This window comes from Chiloscyllium plagiosum, chromosome 16 (assembly GCF_004010195.1).
Source record: "Chiloscyllium plagiosum isolate BGI_BamShark_2017 chromosome 16, ASM401019v2, whole genome shotgun sequence".
Lineage (NCBI taxonomy): Eukaryota > Metazoa > Chordata > Chondrichthyes > Orectolobiformes > Hemiscylliidae > Chiloscyllium > Chiloscyllium plagiosum.
Window position 1 is genome coordinate 44,587,420 of NC_057725.1, and position 19,538 is coordinate 44,606,957.

Consider the following 19,538-nt stretch of genomic DNA (forward strand, 5'->3'; position numbering starts at 1 on the left):
GATTTGTTGCTATTTATCAATTTGAGATTTGATGTAATGGATATACCTCTATGTGAGTGATGATTTGGAGATGCTGGTGTTGGACTGGGGTGGGCAAAGTTAAAAATTACAAAACACCAGGTTATAGTCTAGCAGGTTTATTTGGAAGCACTAGCTTTCGGAGCACTGCTCCTTCACCAGGTGATGAAGAGACAGCCCCTCAAGCTAGTGCTTCCAAATAATCAGTTGGACAATAACCCGGTGTTTTATGTTTTTTTTATCTATGTGAGTGAACGTTTTTAGTTTTAGATCAAGATCAGCCCTGTTTTAACACAAATATAGGGCCAGGTTTTTGTGAAGTCATTTGTAATAGGTCCAATTTTTGACCAATCGGTGTATGATTCACATAAGTGGAACCCAAACTCAAGAGGGTCATTTAAATGTTGTGCAATGTTGAAGCAAGTCCCTATTTTGTCAGAGTTAAGGTCCATAATCCACAGTGTGCAAGTTATCAATCAACAGAGTAGATACAAATGCTCTTGAGTGGTAGACAAGTTCAGAATACCAGTCTTGGTCTGAGATTATTTTGAAATACCTTACTCTTCAAACTGAAAAATGGTTGCAGCTGTCAGAGCTTTAAGAAGTCTGTTGGACTGCTTTGGTAAACCTCAGTGGCATCTGGCCAGGTTGTTTCATTAGAGCAGTTTGTTAACATTTCCTAATGGCTTATCATTTATGTGCACTTGACTGGGTTTCAAAGGTTACAATCGCCCCAGGGGCTCCACATTCACTGTTGACAGTTAATTACATTGTCTGACAACTTAAAGAGGCTATTAAAGGTTTATTATTTTCTGATTTGGAGTCTGAATGGAGTCTTGTTTGTTTTTATGAGAGAGAGCCAGTTGAGATTTAAAAGCTTTGAATGGACTGTATAAGTTGAGTTTATTTTTTATTATTAAGCATGTCAGAGTGACAGCTGTATTGGATTGTCAAAGATTTTTTCATCTCCACATGGTTGCTGAGCTCTGTCCATGTTGAAGTGGAGCAAAAATTAGCAGTACTCAGTTGGCATCTGGAGTAACAGGGGTCATGGGAGTGATTGGTGAGCATGAGCCATCATAGAGGGTTCTAGGAGGATTGCAGAGATTATGAATTGGCATGGAGGGTTTGAACAGCAAGGTGAGCTTTTGTGAGCATGAGTTGGCATTGACTTGGCACAGTGGATATTAAGAGCGGCCAGAATAGTCAGTGGAATACTGAGCTGGAATATCAAATTAGATTACGTGCTAAGTCAAGGTAAGAAGTAGAACATGAATGCACAATCTACTCAGTCAAAAATGAGAATGTTTGATTCCTATCTGTTTAATACCAGCATACAGGCAATGAGAAGATGTTTTACAGAAATTTTCACTCCATCATAGTCTTCATTTAAAAGGGAATCAGACATAGAGAACTTTTTTTGGTTCCAAATGCCAGCTGTCCTATTTCAGAATTAATGAAAATAGAACTCATTCTAGTTTATTGGCTTCACTTTTCCCTGAATAAATTGTTTTATACATTATTTAAACAGAAACGTATTTGCCAAGAGGATCAAATACCACCTAAGAAGCTTAACAGAATCATAGAAGAATACACAGGACATCAGCACTATTTAATTAAACCAAAACAGAGTTGTTACATTATAATTCAAAGTTGCATTTTTTCTGATAGGAGTTTATTTGGTCTTTGGCCACAAGCACAATGCAGTAATGTATTTGTGGTAAACTACTGAACATTCACATTCAAACATCCTTTAAATCATGTTTGTTCTCTCACAACGGCCTTTGGAATTAATTAAGTATTGCAATATTTTCAAATTCAATTTAATTACTATCCCTATTTAAATATTAATCAAGCTGATGATTTCAGCACAGGAACCACATTCAACTGATGTTTATGGATCCTGCAAATTAGAAGTCTTTCTGATTTAGACTTGAATATAAACACTGTCCAAACCCCCATTGCTATCCAGGGAAAGAATTTTGAAAGTTAACCTCCACAGAGAAAAGTAATTCCTCCTTATCACTGTCTTAACTGGGACACACCATATTTTTAAGCTGTCTCCTAATTTTAGATAATCCCAATGAGGTAAGTATTCTTTAGGCAATCTCATTGTCAAAACCCCTCAGAAACTTCTGTTTTACTAAGATCACCTCTCATTTTACTGAATGTCAATGAGTATAGGCCAACCTAGTCAACCTTTCCTCATAAAATCTGTTCATCATTGGTATCGGTCAAGTGGACCTTTGAATTGATCCAATGCAAGTATATCCCTCCTTTCAGTAAGGAGCAAGAAAGTCTGCACAGTTCTGAGGATGCAGTCTTTTACTGCCCTGGATAGCTTTAGCAAGTATTGCCTACTTTATGCTCCATTCCACTTGAAATGAAAGTCAGTATTTAATTATTTCCTATTTAATTGTTGTACCTGCATGCTAACATCTTGTATTCATGTTCATGAGTACTCAGATCCATTTGCACTGCATGCATTTTGAAATCTCACTCTCTCTTCTACTTTTCTCATCTTCCCACCACAATGAATTACCTCACATTTTCCCACATTGTACTCATCTGCCTGTTCTTTTTCTCATTTGCCTCATCAATCTGTTTCACTTTGTAGACACTTTATATGCTCTTCATAATGTACATTCATGTTTAATTGGATATGATCAGCAAATTTGGCTACACTAGAGTTGGGTCATTCATCTAAGTTATGAGAACAGATTGTGCTGTTGACTGGAAGATAAATTAGATTCCCTATTCCTCTTTTTAAGAGTTTCAAAGTGAACTTGATTGTATAGTTAGTTTGTCCCCTTTCTAAAAAAATCATTAATAACATCAGTCCAGTTGTGAATCTCTTCAGTGTTTGACGGGAATGATATATGTTATTTTTCACATAGGAATGTAAGAAGTGGAAGGAGAAGGTCATACACCCTCTTAAACCAGTACTTCCATTCAATAGAATCATTACTGGTCTTTGGCCTTATTACACTTGTCCATTCAGTTCCCAAATCAGTTGATTCCTGTCGTGTCTAAGAATCTATTGATCTTAGTCTTCAGCTGAATAACTGAGTATCTGCTGAGACTATCTGTTGAGAAAGGATGTACTGGCACAAGTGGGGGTGCAGAGGAGCTTCACTAGGTTGATTCCAGAGTTGAGGGGGTTGGCTTATGAGGAGAGACTGAATAGACTGGAATTATATTCATTGGAATTCAGAAGAATAAGGGGGAATCTTATCGAAACATATAAAACTATGGAGGGTATAGATAAGATGGAAGTAGGGAGGATGGCAGGTGAACTAGAACAAGAGGGCATAGACTCAAAATTAGGGGGAGCAGATTTAGAACTGAATTGAGAAGGAACCTCTTCACCCAGAGGGTTGTAAATCTATGGAATTCCCTGCCCAGTGAAGTAGTTGACACTACTTCAGTAAATGTTTTTAAAGCTACGATAGATTGTTTTGAAAAATAAAGGAATTAAGGAGTATGGTGGGGTGGGGCTGGGTGGGTGTAAGTGGAGCTAAGTCCACAAAAAGATCAGATGGCCTACTTCTTCTTCCTAGTTCTTATGTTCTCATTGTACTGATCTCTAGTTTAAATCATTCAAAGCCTTTAATTGAAGAGGTTTCTCCTAAACTCAGTCCTAATTGACAAACCCTTAGCACATGACTATGTCCTTGGTTTTATGTTTTCTGCAGCTGCTCTGCCAAGCCCTTGAAGAATTTTATTTGTGCCAAAAAAAAAACACCTCATTCATAATGTCATAAAGTTAGTTCCATTTACTACCCTATTCCTGTAGTCTGGAAATTTATTTCTCTCAAGTACTCATCTAATTTTCTTTCAAAAGGGTTGTTTGTCTCAACTTCCACAGTCCTTGGGCAGCAAATTCCAGGTTATTACCGTTAGCTGCAAAGAATCAGTTCTTCCTCACATTCATGCTTGCATCTCTTAGCCTCAGCAGTAAGAGGGTAACAGTTTTTAAACCAGTATTCCCTAATCCTTACAAAATCAAACCTTTCATTATTTTGTGTACCTCCATTATGTCTCCCCTCAGTCATATTTCTTCCAAGGAGAACAATCTGCCTTCTCATCCTGAGGTTGGAGTTAAGAAACCAGCTTTTTGGAATCATCTTGGTAAATCTTCTCTATACCTTTGCAAGGAACATCACATTCTTTATAACGTACGTTCAGCAGGACTCAACACAATAATGCAGTTGTTGTCTGACCAGAGCCTTATAAAGTTTCAGCATACTTTGTATGATTTTGTACTGAGTATTTGAAGTTATAAAGTCCAGAACTGAATGTGCTTTGGTAATTATTCTCTCAATAATACTGTTGAAAATCTATGCACATGCACCAGAGGTCTCTTTGACCCTGCAAATAGAATTGTGCTAAGAAGCCCACATTTCCTGACACTATTCCTTCTACCAAAATGCATCACTTTACACATTTGTGTTTAATACTTTACATGTAGCAAATGCAATTTATTTCGCACGAGCCTTTTTCTGTGTTATATTACTCTTTATCTATCTGTCATCCAAGAAGTTCCAATCTGTTTTCCCTACTTTTTCTCTTCTTGGGAATGTAACTCCATTGCACTCAAACTCCTCATCATGTGTGTCCTGCCAGAAGCAGCTTGTTGCTACATCATTGCCAATCTGTGAAAGGTGCCTATTTTTTCATTTCAGTTTACCTCGGGCTTATTCAATCCCAAGCTGCTGGTATTGATCATCTCCAAATTAGATATTTTTGTTCTGCATTGCTCCCTGTTCATTTTGATAGCCAACCTAATTTTATGTGACTATGGTCGTCCCTAAACATTTCCTCACTGATGCTTGAATCATTTGACAAACACATTCTCAGAAACAGGAACCTCCTGCCTTGTTGGGGCAGAAATGTACTGAAGAGGAAAATCCTCCTGAACAAACTTCAGAAGCTTTTTCCCTCTTCATAATACTGTGATTATCTTGGAAAAGACTAAGGTAATTAAAGTCCCTCATTTTTAATATTACATTGGGAAAACAAAGCGTAGACTTGGTGATCATTTCGTAGAACACACATTCTGTCTGCAAAAAAGACCCTGAGCTTTCAGGTGCCTGCCATTTCAATCCATCACCCTGTTCTCTGGCCAACTTCTCTGTCTCGGGCTTGCAGCAGTGCTTCACATAAGCTCAGCGCAAGCTGGAAGAACAGCGCCTCATTTTCCATTTAGGAACTTTGCAGCCTTCTTGACTCAATATTGAGTTCAACTATTTTAGGGCTTGGACAGCTTCCCCTCTATTTTCCCCATCTCCATACATCCGGCCTTATCACATAGAATTAGAGAATCCCTACAGATCAGAAATAGGCCCTTCAGCCTAACAAGTCCACACCAATCGTCCGAAGAGTAATCCATCCAGAACCATTCCCCTCCTCTCCTATATTTACCCCTAACTAAGGTGCCTAACCTACACATCCTGAACACTATGGACAATTTAGCATGGCCAATCCACCTAACCTACACATCTTTGGATTGTGAGAGGAAACTGGAGCACCTGGAGGAAACCCACACAGACACGGAGAGAACATGCAACTCCATACAGATAGTTGCTTGAGGCTAGAATTGAACCAGGTCCCTGGCGCTGAGGCAGCAGTACTAACCACTGAGCCACCATGCCGTTATTGTCTGCTATTACACATGACTCATTGTTAGCTTCTAATACTCCCCATCAGTTCTGAAGAAGGGTCACTGGACCCGAAACATTAACTCTGATTTTTCTCCACAATGCTGCCAGACCTGCTGAGTTTTTCCAGCAATTTCTGTTTTTGTTTCTGATTTCCAGCAACTGCAGTTCTTTTTGGTTTTATATTGTCAACGCTGTCCGGTTTTTGTGCCTCTTCAGTATTTTCTTGCAAATTTGTTCCTCTATATCTTTCCCATTAATTGGTGACCTTTAGAGTAGATACTATAGTTTGATCTCTGCTGTTTCTCAATTCTCACAAAATAAATTCTATCCTTGATCCCTCTTGCATATCCTTTATTTCCAATATTGTAATATTCTCTTTACTCAATCCTGCCATCCTTCTTTCATTCGCAATCTTGCTTAAACTCTCTCTGTCATGGTAAATTTAACCACTCCTGCACTTTCTTGAATCATTTGTCCTCCAATACCTCAACATCAGAATTCCATTTGTCTATTTATGCCTGCAGTTCACCAATCTAGTTTACCATATTCTATGCACTTAGGCACATACGTAGCAAATTCATTTTAGACATCATTCTCTAATTCTGATTCCACTAAATGCCTGTTTCTTACTTTAGTGCTGCCTGTCGCTCCAAGTTATTTTTGCACTTGAGGTTTCCTTTCTGATGTTAACTCCTGGTTTCCGACCCCGTTCCAAATCAGTTTAAACCTTTCCCAACCTTAATCCCTGTATAGGATAGTCTTACTATCCCAGGAATCAGAAGTTCTCCCTCCTCAATCAACTCTCCAGTAGGGCATTTGTTAGCAGGTTATGAAACCAGTCAGAACTTTAACCATTATTGCATATCTATGCTTCAGTTTATAAAATATATTTCTCCAGTTTGAGGAAATTATAGCCCATGCTTTAATTGAAAAATCAGTTTTGTTTGATATGAACCTGAGTGTTGATGTTAACCAGTTTCTGGAAAGTGATTAATCTGGTCCTGAACGAGACGCTGAATGGTGGATTGTTTAAAATCCTTTGATCACAGAAATTAATCTCCTCTTGGCTTGTCAGTAAAGGATTCTGTTCACATCTTTCCTATCTGTAATGTAATATAACACAGAACTCTCTACTCTTGCATTTCAGTGAATACACTGTGTTTCCTTTGAAAACAGTTCTCAGTCTTGATGGGAACAAAATGCTATTCGATGTTCTGAGGATATTGAGAAATAATAATTTTTTTAAAATGTAGTGGAAATGAAGCAGAAACTGCCCAGAAACACTTCACAGAAGTATTTCTTATGCAACTGTGACTTGAACATGTAGTTAAAAGAGTTTTTGATATTATTTTAAGAACAGAAAATTCTATGCTTATTCCATGGCCATTGGTTAACATTTATCCAGTCACTGACACTTGGCATTTAAACTTACCTTATGACTAATGGTGAAACACAGTGTGTGTGTATTTCGTCTGCCACGTCAAAAGGTAAGGCCTTTCAAACATATCTGGGTAAGTGCACAATTTTGTGACTGATAAGCATTGACTTTGACATTGATCAGAAGATTAGAATCAAATGCTACATAAACAGATATTTGTAATTAATTCTGAGCCTAAATTTAAATCCAAATGCTATTATAAACTTTATCTTTTGACTAGCTGTGTTGCCATGTGTTGGATGCTTGTAATTTCCCACATGCCCCCTACCTCCAGTAACTCCCAGCAAGAAAACCTGATGGCCAGCCAGCAGACTGAGAAGGCATCTGCCAATCCATAAAGAATTGTGGCCTTGCTAACGTGATAATGGTGGCCCTTCAGTCCTCACTGTGAGCAGATCCCACTCTCTAGAACTGTTGGCTAAAGTGAATGCTAGCACTCTATAATGGATGCTCTCAGGACTGCTGGCAGACTCAATGCATTCTGGAGAGAGGCAAGTCAGGGCTGCTTTGGCTATTGGGCCGGGAGGGGATTGGTGGTGTTTGGCAGCTCAGGGAGGAAGGCAAGAAGGTTGGGAGGGTAGGTCTTATAGTATGACTGGATCAGAAAGAAGGGGGTACATTTTTAATAGAGAGTAGCCTTGTTAGGCAAAGGACACAACCCTAAAGAAAATAATCCCCTCTTTCCCACTGTTAGAAATAATTTCTTTCTCAAGACAGAGCTGTCCTGCATGCACGTGCCAACTAGAGAATGCTGGAGAAACTCAGCAGGTCTGGCAGCATCTGTAGAGAGAGAAACCAAGTTAATTTTATGAGTCCAGTTTGACTTTTCATGTGAACTGAAGATGAATTACATCGGACTTGAAATGTGAAGTCTGTTTTTCTTTCCACGCGTGCTGCCAGACTTGCTGAGTTTCTCCAGCATTCTGTTTGTTTCAGACTTCCAGCAGCATTTTGTCTTTATTATACATGCCAATTGTTTTCTGACATGGACAACATAACATTGGCGTTGGTTGAATTTTTAACTAGCTCAATTGACCCTTTGTTCTTTATTGACTTGTGGTAGATGGGCTATTACTTCAGGTGTCCTTCAACACTCTGAGGTAAGATCAGACATAGATGAAATGACAATGATCTGGACTTTAACCTATAGCCTGTGCCCTCTCCTCAACCCACCCCACCCAAGTCTGACAAAGACACCCCAGTTGAGGGACATGTAATATCTAATCTATTTTTCAGAATTATTCACATTTACATTGGTATACTTAGAAGTGGATTCAACTGAATGGAAATATAATTTCACGCTTGAGAGACAATTAGGTTAACACCATTTTTTCTTGTAAAATGTCATCAATCTCTAAAATTTTTATTTCCTATTTCACATTTTTACCAGCCTTGTGAAACATGACGATGAATGTTTCAAGCCTAATGAATGCCCCTGTCTGTGGAAGGGACAGGAATATTTTCCTGGTGACCAAGTAAAATCAGCCTGTTACACCTGGTAAGTGAGTAATATTTTAGTGTTGGTTTGTGTGTGTTCTCTTTACTTTAAGTTGTGGAGGTTCTTTTAACCCTATTTTTCACCATTGATTTTCTTCCTTTTCTGAAGACAGTGATCTCTTTGTAAAATGACCAAATGCTGAATGTTAAGCACAGTCTTGTTTGTCAGTTATACAGATGGTATTGGACGGTGACAGGCTAATTGATCCATTGAGTAAAGCATAGCTGATACTTCCCTCATTCATATCAGATTTTTTAAAGAAAAAAAAACTACTTGCATATTGAAATACAGATTAAAATGTCAAGATTTGCAGACAGCACCAAAGTAGGTAGTGTGACTAACATTGAGGATGCTACCAATCGACTGCAATAGGACATAGATTTCTTTCAAAAAGGCAGATAAATGCAAAATGGAATTTAACCTGGAGAAGTGTGAGTTGATGCATTTTGGCAGGAACATTAGAGAGAGGCAATGCTGATGAAGCATTAAAGTACTATAGAACAAGCTAGGGGTGTGCATATAAACCTTTATGATGATGGTAGGATATATTGAGAGAGTAATTAACAAAGCATATGTGGGATCATAAGTAGAGGTATTGACTGTCAAAGCATGGAAGTTATGTTGAACCTTTAAAAAGCTCTGATTAGGCCAAAAAATAAGAAATTGGAGCAGGGGAAGACTCCACTTAGCCTTTTCCACTATTCAGTGTGACATAGTTGACTTTGGGCTTAAACATTCCTTTCCTTTCACTCCCAATATCTCTTGATTCTTTCAGATAGACCAAAAAAAATCAAAGCAACTAAGATTTAATTCTATTAAATGATGGTCCATTCATAACCTCTGGATTAAAACAAAAATAAATCTCTCTTCACAGTTCTTAGAATGAAGAAATTTCTCAGTTCATTCTTAATTGATTATCTCTTCATTTTGAAACTTGTGCCCCTGCGTTCTCAATTTCTGAGCACAGGGAAACAATGCATTAGTATCTACTCTGTAAAGTTCTTTCAGAATCTTGTATGTTTCAGTTGTTTGAAATTTCGTAGAATACAGACCTAATTACTCATTGAGTTTCTTATTGTCGGACAACACAGGTAATAACCTAGTGACCTTCGTTGTACTGCCTTCAATGCAATCATATCCTTTTTAAAAACATGGAAAACAATGCTGCACATAATAATCTAGGTGTAGTCTCACTCTAATCCTCAACAATTAAAGCAGGAATTCTTATCCATGTACTGCAGTCTCCTGTAACAAAGGTCAACATGCCATTTACATTCCTACTTTACAAACCAATTTCATAGCATACCCAAATCTTTCTGAATATCTTTGCAAATTTCACAACTTTTGAAAAATATTCTGCTTTTCCATTCTGATTATTAAAAGTGAACAAACACACCCTTTCCCACATTATACTCTATCAGCCAGTCAGATGTCCACTCAATTAATCCAAAATGGTCGAGCTGCTTTCTCAAGTGGATCAAATCACCCCCAAAAGAATCAAGAAGAGTGAAAAATGAACCATTTAATGTGAAACTTGGCACTGGATTCAGATATGACAAAGACATGCCCAGGTGATACTGCAAGATTTTATCATCAACATCCCAAAACAATTCAGTTAGTATGGTCACTGTTGTCATAGTCATAGAATCCCTACAGTGTCCATCGAGTCAACACCAACCCTCCGAAGAGCACCCCACCCAGATTTGATGAGCAAACCAACTCAAGGTAAAACCAATTGATCTAATCTATTTCAGTACTGCCTATGGCAGATGCATCCAACTGGTGCATTATTTGTTCAAGTGACCATCCAATTCCTATAAAACAAACATCCATCATCACACTGAGCACACTCCATGTTGTACCATGGTACCACCACCATGTTAAATGGAATGATAAAATCATAAACAGCAGTCTACATTTCTGCTGGATCCCTGAAAGAATAACTCACCTAGTTCTGACGAAGGGTCACTTGACCCAAAACATTAGCTCTGATTTCTCTCCACAGATGCTGCCAGCCAGCAATTTCTATTTTTGTAACTCACCTAGTGCTGTTTCCCTATAGTCTGACAAATCTTCTTCTTCAGCTAATAATTACATTTTCTTTTAATTTTTTTAAAGTCATGAATATATCTCCCTCCAAGACATGTACAAATAAACAAACAATTAGGAGGTTTTCTCATGTCACTATTGATTTTTTTTCCCCCTATCATCTGGTTCTGAATCATCAGCAAAGTGATGGAATCAGTTGGTTAACAGCATTTATTCACAATTCATCAAGTTGCCTTCAGCCACCACTTGTCTTCAGATCTCATTCCAACATGGACAAATGAGCTTAATTCCAGATATGAAATGAAATGATTGCAGTTGATATCAAGACAGCATTTGACAGTGTGTGGCATTAAGGAGCCCCTAGTGAGATTGAAGTCAATAGGAAACTGCGGCCAGACTCGGCATGCTGGTTGGAGTCATAGCTAGTTTAAATCAGTTATTGTTGTTGGAACCAATTATCTCAGATGTATTAGCTTGCTATGGGAATATGTCAGAGCAATATCTTGTATCTAACACTACTCAGCTGCATGATCTGTGAATTTCTATCATGAAATATGAAATTGTGATGTCCTGATGATTGTAATGTGTACAGTTCTGTTTGCAACTCCTACTAATAAGCCAGCTCACAGCTGTATGCAGTAAGAGCATTAAGGCTTGACTTTATAAGCAGCAAGCAACATTCATTTAAGTGGCAGGCAATAAGTATGTCCTGTGATAAATAAAGTATTTTTCCTTGATATTGAACAACATTCCATTGTAAAAGTTCCTGTCATCTACATCCTTAGAGTCACGATTAGCTGGATCAGCTCCATAAATACTGTTTCTAAAAGAGCAAGCCAAAGTTAGTATTCTGCAGCAATTGGTCTATCTTCTGACTCTTCAGTGCCTGTCCAACATCGACAAGACACCGGTAAAGAGTGTGATGGGATGCTTTGCACTTGTTTGGATGAGTGCAGTTCAATCAACTTGGCATCATCTTAAATAAAGCAGTTAACTTGATTTGTACACTATTCACTACATTAACATTTATTACTTCTAATGTCATGGGAATCATTACAACAACTCAACAGAGGTTCTCAAGTGCTTTACAAATGTACTTCTATTGCCGGTAAGAACAAGTGTATAAAGCTTTTGAGAACACCATCTCTTGCACATTTCCCTCCAAGTCATACACCATCCTTCTATTAAATTATATTGCCATTTCTTGATTGTCACTCAGTCACTAATCTAGCATCATCTATATTAAACAACAGTTTGGTGTTCCATTGCTATACAGCTTGCAACTGTTCAAAAAGGCAGCTCAGCATTACCTATTTAATGGCAGTTAGAGATGGGTAATAAATGGTGGCAGATTGATGATGACCACATCCCATGAGTGAATAAATAAAAATAAAGTACCATGAAAACATTAGCAAATCTATTTTCATCATCAGTAGTTTCCAATAAAATGTCAAACTGTTTCAAAAATTTAGTTTCAAAAATGGCTTCATTCAGTTAAAATATCTTATTGCTTAATTAATATATTTGTAGTATTGACATTTTGAACAGTATGAGTGATTAAACATTTATTTCTAATAGGTGCCATTGTAATAGTTGCATAGATATTGAGCTGCATTTGTTACAGTGGCCCCTTCCTGAATTGGAGTCAGAAATGACTCGCAACAGCAAGACATAGTTACTCATTACTAAAATTATGCATTGAAGATATTCAAACATTATTTGTACTTAATTTCTGAAATGTAAGAGTGAAATGTTTTGTGAGTAACCGTGTACTGCTGTTGGAATTACAGATTTAAAACTTGTCATGATTTGGAGATGCAGATGTTAGACTGGGCTGTACAAAGTTAAAAATCACACAACACCAGATTATAGTCCATCAAATTTATTTGGAAACTTTTGGTTGGTTGAGGAGTATAAGATCGTAAGACTCAGAATTTATAGCAAAAGTTTACAATGTGATGTAACTGAAATTATATATTGAAAAAGACCTGGATTGTTTGTTATAATTTCAGTTTTTAATTTCAGTTACATACACTTAAAACATAGACTATAAATTCTGTGTCCTATGATCTTATACTCCACAACCACCTGATGACAGACCAACACTCCAAAAGATAGTGCTTCCAAATAAACCTGTTGGGCTATAACTGTGTGATTTTTAATGTAAAACTTGTCAGTCTCATCATATGAGTAAATGCAGCATAAAATGGAAGATTGCTTTCTTTTAGTTTGAAAAATAAACATAAGTTTAAATAGTAAAATTCTGAATGTAATCATGCAAATATATATTTTAGTCAATCCTTATTGGTAACATACCTTTTTAGTGTTTGCCTGCAGGGAAGCTTCCAGTGCAAATTCCAACCGTGTCCGTCAATGTGTACAGCTTATGGAGACCGCCATTACAAAACTTTCGATGGAGTTCTTTATGATTTTATTAGTCCTTGCAAGGTTTACCTGGTTAAGGTAAAAGTTAATTTTAGTAAAGATTCTTCTTTTTTTTTATAAACTGTCTTCACTGTACCAACTTAAATAAAAGGTTTTCCAATAAGATACAAACAGACAAAATAAAAACTGGGAAAAAGATTTGAAATTATATTTGATTTGTAATTGTGAACAAAATCATCTTAAATGGCACAGACATAGTTTTCATTATCATAAATGGACAGTAGACATGTATGGAGCCTGAGCTGAAAGATCCTAGACTTGAGTCCAAAGCCAGAACTTGTTGGCCATGGAAATAGTGTTCATACATCTTAATGTAGGTTATCAATCACATTCCAGTACCCTTCCAATACTCCAAATCATTGTCCAAGAGAGGAAAGAATCAGAAGATATGCAAATCAAATAAACATTTCTATTTTATGTGTAGTAGGATTAATCATTTGATAGTGGAGAACTTGAGCATTTTCATCACGTACTCATCAGGACAACTTCCAATAAATATCAAAGAATCCATTCTCTGGTTATATTCTCAGGGTGATGTCTTGATCAATATGGGTCAACCCACTTTGTTTAAATTTTTTTAAAAAAGCTTGGCTGTTAACTCAGTCATCATTAATTGATGCATTCTTGACAGAAATACTTTTACCAATCAGAGTCCACTTGACGACTAATCCGTGCTCTTCTCTCAAATTTGTTTCTCCTTTAGTTTTCATATAATTTGCAATTTGTTCTGATGAGTGCAAGATGGAAACATTTGACAAAATGTGTCTTTTTCAGCAGGACTATAATAGGTTTGCCATATACTAGGGTCCAAATGTAAACTGATTACTGACTTTCATAAAGTCTTTATCCACAACTCCCCAGTTTCTCCTCTCCACCCCTACTCTTGCCACTCACAGATTTCCCATCTGTTGCCTTTACTATCTAATTGGAAGACCCAAATTCAAGTGATTGACTTAGTTCTATCTGTACGCTTCTGTATTCTTATTTGATGAATATTACATTTCATTGTTTTGTGTTGATAACAAGCCAAAGGAGTGCTCCATTATTCTAGTCATCCCATTATTCTATGGATTAAAATAGAAATTTGAAATAGAAGATATTTTTTTCCCAGTTGCAAGATGACCAGTTAAATACCTTATCTATGTAGACTTTAAATTAAACAAAAATCAGATTTCTTAATATACACAATTGTAGGCTTTTATTGAAGCAAAACTTATTGTAATGCTTGCTTAATATACACAGTGAGTGATATAAAAGTATAAATGCTTATCCCTTTGAATATCCCCATTTCTCTCTTTTTCTCTCACTATGAGGAAAGATGAATAAAATCTAATTTCTCTACAGAAGCAGACTTTTAGAAAAAAAAACTTTGGCTATTCTTGAAGGCAAAAGGATAAAACACAGGACTTACAGAAATCTGTAAATTTGGCATGTATTATCAACTCACTACTCATGCATAGTTGTTTCGGAAGTCTTGTACACATAACTTGCTCAGGAAATACAATCTTGAGATATGCTTTTAAAAGAAAGCATAGATTTCACCCTGAATTGATGTAGAGAGTTCTCTTTTCAGAAATTGGAAAGATCAGCTGGGTAGCATGTTCAAAGCAGGCTTCCCTCCCATTCAACTTGTTATTAATAGCTTTCCACCAATTTAGCAAGGTTCTTCAAAGGATTTTCTCCAACTCAGCTAGGTGAATGAAGAATGTTTCTAAGCATGACACTATGCATAGAGCTCCCACATGGTTTATAGCAAAGGAAATGGTTCTCACCCATCATGTGATTTTTAGGATGCATGTTTAAAATAAAACTCCAATATCCACAGTAAATGTACAATAACCTCTCTTAAAGAAAGCACTCCAGGTATTTCCTCAAATTTAAATATATTCCTTATCCCACAATCCTTCTGAATCTAAGTCACCAAGCAATATTAAATATAAATCATCTTTGTAAAACCTCCAAGCTTGAGGAAAATTAAACACTATTTCTAAATGAATTTCTTTGTAAATTGCAGACAAAGGTTAAAAAAAAGACATTAGGACACATTGATACATATATTCTCATTTGCTGCTTCCATGTAACCTACACAATTAATTCTGATGCATTCTTATAACTCAAGCAAGATTACATTCTGACAAAGCATTGGAAGTCATTGTGTTTTCTCTGCAAAATGAATGATCTTTAAAAGATAAGATTGTCGAAAATGTCTGACATTTTGGTTTTTAACTTTTTTCACAGAATTATGATCAGTATGTACCAACGTCTCTCTGTAGCAATAACTTCAAAAATAGAGCCAGGAGGGTTACTTTTTCCACAGTAGAGCATCTTTTTGGTGTCAATTTCATTACTTAGAGAATTATGCTAATAGCTTCTCCGTGTCTCACCCATCATTTTGTAATAGAATCAGCAGCCCTCCGAAATCATGAGCCTCAGCTATGTTCTTGAAGAGCTTAATGAAATTTGGTGCAGCCAACACTAGTTCATAGATCAAAACTGCTGTGAACATTTTAAAATGTGCTTGGCATTTCCCTGGCCACACTACTTTGACTTTCTTTCAGAGCACATCTATCAGTAGAGGAGCTGTAGTGCTGATATTTGTTATAAATTTGCAATAAAACTCAAAGTCCACAAAACCTCTATTTCCTGTTTAGATTTTGCAACAGGGAACTCTACTAATGCATGTACGTCTGCTTATCTTAACCTTGCCCTATATTATACCCATATAAGCAATTGACAGTTGCTAATTTTTTTTCATGAGGAAGGAACTAAAGTGGGAGCATGGCTATTGAACTGAGCAACCTGTTCCAGTTCTTATATTTTATTAAGCTGCTTTACACCACACTTGAATAGCACTGTCAATTAGTTTTAATAAATAAAGTTTTTTTTAGATTACTTACAGTGTGGAAACAGGCCCTTTGGCCCGGAAAATCCACACCAACCTTCCGAAGAGCAACCCACCCAGACCCATTCCCCTACATATACTCCTTCACCTAACACTATGGGCAATTTAGCATGGCCAATTCACCTAACCTGCACATTTTTGGACTGTTGGGAGGAAACCCACGCAGACACAGGGAGAATGTGCAAACTCCACACAGCCTGAGGTGGGAATTGAACCTGGGTCTCTGGTGCTGTGAGGCAGCAGTGCTTGCCACTGTGTCACCCACGATCCTTGTGCCAAGTCTGAAACCACTATAGATGTGTGCTTGATTTGTGAACTATGTATTTGATACTCTACATGCATATGAGAAAGAATAACCTTTGTTCTGGCAGAGTCTTGGAACCTCAAATCTTTCTATCATGGCTGAAAATATTGATTGCTATGGGAGTGGCATCATTTGTCGAAAGGCTATGTTTATCACAACTGGAAATACATCATTGGTTTTTGATGATGACAGCGGGAATGCCGTGAGTAGAGCAGCAGAATAACAAGATTAAACACTTTTGTGTCCATTGTCTTTCATGACTTGCCAAAGATTTTCCTTGTTAAGATAGTTTTATTTTCTTGGCTACCATTTTTGTAATGGACCACCGATCATTCTGCAATCATTCGAGTTTACTTTTAATGACTTAATAGTTTAAAACTGAATCAATGTTTAATTGAATGAATGTGCATTAGTACCAAATAAAAAACAATTGATCCCCTGGCTCTGACCACATATTGCTGTTGACTATTCCTCCATATATGATCATTCATTTCCGACTTTTATTATATATCTTCCACTAAATTAATATTACTAATCTCCCCAGAGTCCCTCTAGTGTCAACAACATGCAGCAAATAGTACACATATGGAAAGCTGGTACTTTTACTGTGATTTATTTCCCCGCGGAAGAAATTACAATACTGTGGGACCAAAGGACGACTATACATTTGCAGATTGGACCTAAGTGGCAGGTAAGGACTATAAGTACAATTTTCATGAGAAAAGTTTTAATGTCTAAGCAGCTTTGGTTATGCTGTGGTTGGGATCCTTTCTGGTTGTCAACAGCTAGTACACATAATCTTCATTTCTGTCCAGATAGCAATCCATAAAACTGATCAGCATTTTTCTATCATGTTATTTTTTTGCTCTTGCCCACCTACAGCCTCAGACTGTGGTGGGCCAGTGTCTATAGCCAAAAGGTTACAACTGGTCCCTGTAAGCCGAGCCTGTGAGTAATCAGCTGTTTGACCATGGAGACAGCATAGCCAAACATGATGTTCTCACTGACTAGACATACCATAGAGATAGATATTCATCCAAGCCATCTGGGCAGTATTCTGGCAGAGCAAGTTGCCCCATATTGTAGAATGTTTTTGAAATTAGTGATTTGGAAATCAGATGGGGTGTCTCACAGATGGATAATCTGTTCCACCAGATTACTGCCCAGAGAATGAAGATAATTGTTTCCCCTTTCCTTTATATTGCAGTTCATTAGATTATCATCAGGCAGGAGCTCTGGTTGATGCTCTGGATGCGAGCCTTTCTCTCTTCCTACTAAGATAAACCATGTCTGCAGAAACTGAAATCTATATTGTGTTTTGGTCTGACTTTATGTATTGGCACATCAGGAAGCAGAAATGTTTATTCTAACAAGCTTATAAGATACTTGTGTCAAATTAAAGGTAAAAGCAAATCATGTTCTATGAGTCAGATAACATCATTGCAAATAAATTAGGATATCATAACTCAGGATGCAAAATCTAACTTTTTGTCATGTCATGACTGCCTCGTACCTTTTGCTTATTGCTGTTCATTAGTTTGCCCTCAACAAAATTACCTGTGGCCATCCTGCCAACAAAATTAAAACATCACACTTCTATAAATTCAGTATAAGTAGTGCAGAATTAGAAAAATATTGTAGCATGACCATCACAGGAAATAAATTTAAGTTTTGAGTATAATGGTTAAAAAAAGGTTTATTGTTTTGGTAGGTCTTTGATTGAACTGTCAAGTATTTCTCACATTAACAATCAATTAAGTTTATACTTTGTTATACAAATGTTAGGCTGTGGAAAACATTAACTATGTTAATTTAATTTCTGCATCCATCACTTCTTAAACTCCTGGAAAATCAGAGACTTATAACATTTCCTAAGTATAAAAAAATTAATATAGGGCTGATTAAACTTTAGGATTGAAATTAACTGGCCATCATAATCAGTCTCTGGTAAGTCAATTTGGCTAAAAGAACAGATTCTAAATTCTTGAATGAGCACAGTGCTTTGAGATGGTGTGTAGTTTCAACTTCTTTTCATGAAGACATCAAAATACAATGGTTATAATATATGGGCTCTCCTTGCCTAACAAAGGACTTAGTTTAAGCAGGTTTTCACTCATCAAAACATATGAGCTACTAGATCATTACCACAAAGAGAAGAGTCAAAAAACATAGCATGGATTGATTACATAGATTTCTAAGCACAAAAATTAATGTTGTGGCTTTTGTTTTTATACTTCGGCAGGGTAAACTCTCTGGGCTATGTGGAAATTTTGACATGAAAACTGCCAATGAATTGAGGACTCCAGATCACATGGAGTCACAAAATCCACAAGATTTTGGGAACAGTTGGACAGCTATGGAGGTAAATGATTATTTGGAAAACTAGATTGCCCCGGGCATATTGGACAATGGGAAAGGGCACATGTCTGCATCTTGGGTTTGTTGGAGACTGATGCCTTGAGAATTGTTGATTAGAGCACTTAGTGGAATGAGTGGAATAATTGTTGATTAGACAACTTAATGATGAATGCATTTGTCATTTCATTTTTCAGACTATTACAGAAAAGTGGTCTTTAAAAGTGGAAGAAAAGCTTATGGTCCCACCTTAATGATGCAATACATCATTAATTCTGTTGGGAATACTAACTATGGGCTAACATTCATAGGAGAATGAATTCTGCAGGTGTTATTTGTTGGCAATGTAAGAACCCATAGAAATAAAAACACAGCTTTTTCAAAAGAAACATTTCTTAAAGACATCTTCTGCAACCACAACTGCAGTACATTACCTCCCCTTCACACCTCCCAGGTCTTCAACATAGGCTAGTGGACACTGTCCTTTTTTGATCATAGAGTCTTAGAGATGTATAGCATGGAAACAGACCCTTCGGTGCAACCCGTCCATGCTGACTGGATATCCCAACCCAATCTAGTCCCACCTGTCAGCACCTGACCCACATACCTCCAAACCCTTCCTATTCACATACCCATCCAGATGCCTTTTAAATGTTGCAATTGTACTAGCCTCCACCACTTCCTTTGGCAGCTCATTCCATACACATAGTGAAAACGTTGCCCCTTGGGTCTGTTTTATATTTTTCCCCTCTCACCCTAAGCCCCTCTCACCCTGTAGTTCTGGACTCCCCCCACCTCAGGGAAAAGACTTTGTCTACTTATCCTATCCATGCCCCTCATGATTTTATAAACCTCTGTAAGGTCAC

General features: G+C 37.1%; 1 protein-coding gene across 1 annotated transcript in view; it reads left to right on the forward strand.

Moving 5' to 3' along the window:
- The window catches only part of otog (otogelin), a 217,220-nt gene that overhangs the window by 85,579 nt on the left and 112,103 nt on the right, over positions 1-19,538 (forward strand). The window contains exons 23-27 of the mRNA XM_043706414.1: positions 8,510-8,617; positions 12,991-13,129; positions 16,385-16,519; positions 16,862-17,008; positions 18,560-18,679. Of these exons, the coding sequence (XP_043562349.1) occupies positions 8,510-8,617; positions 12,991-13,129; positions 16,385-16,519; positions 16,862-17,008; positions 18,560-18,679 (649 nt within the window). The remainder of the gene's footprint in view (positions 1-8,509; positions 8,618-12,990; positions 13,130-16,384; positions 16,520-16,861; positions 17,009-18,559; positions 18,680-19,538) is intronic.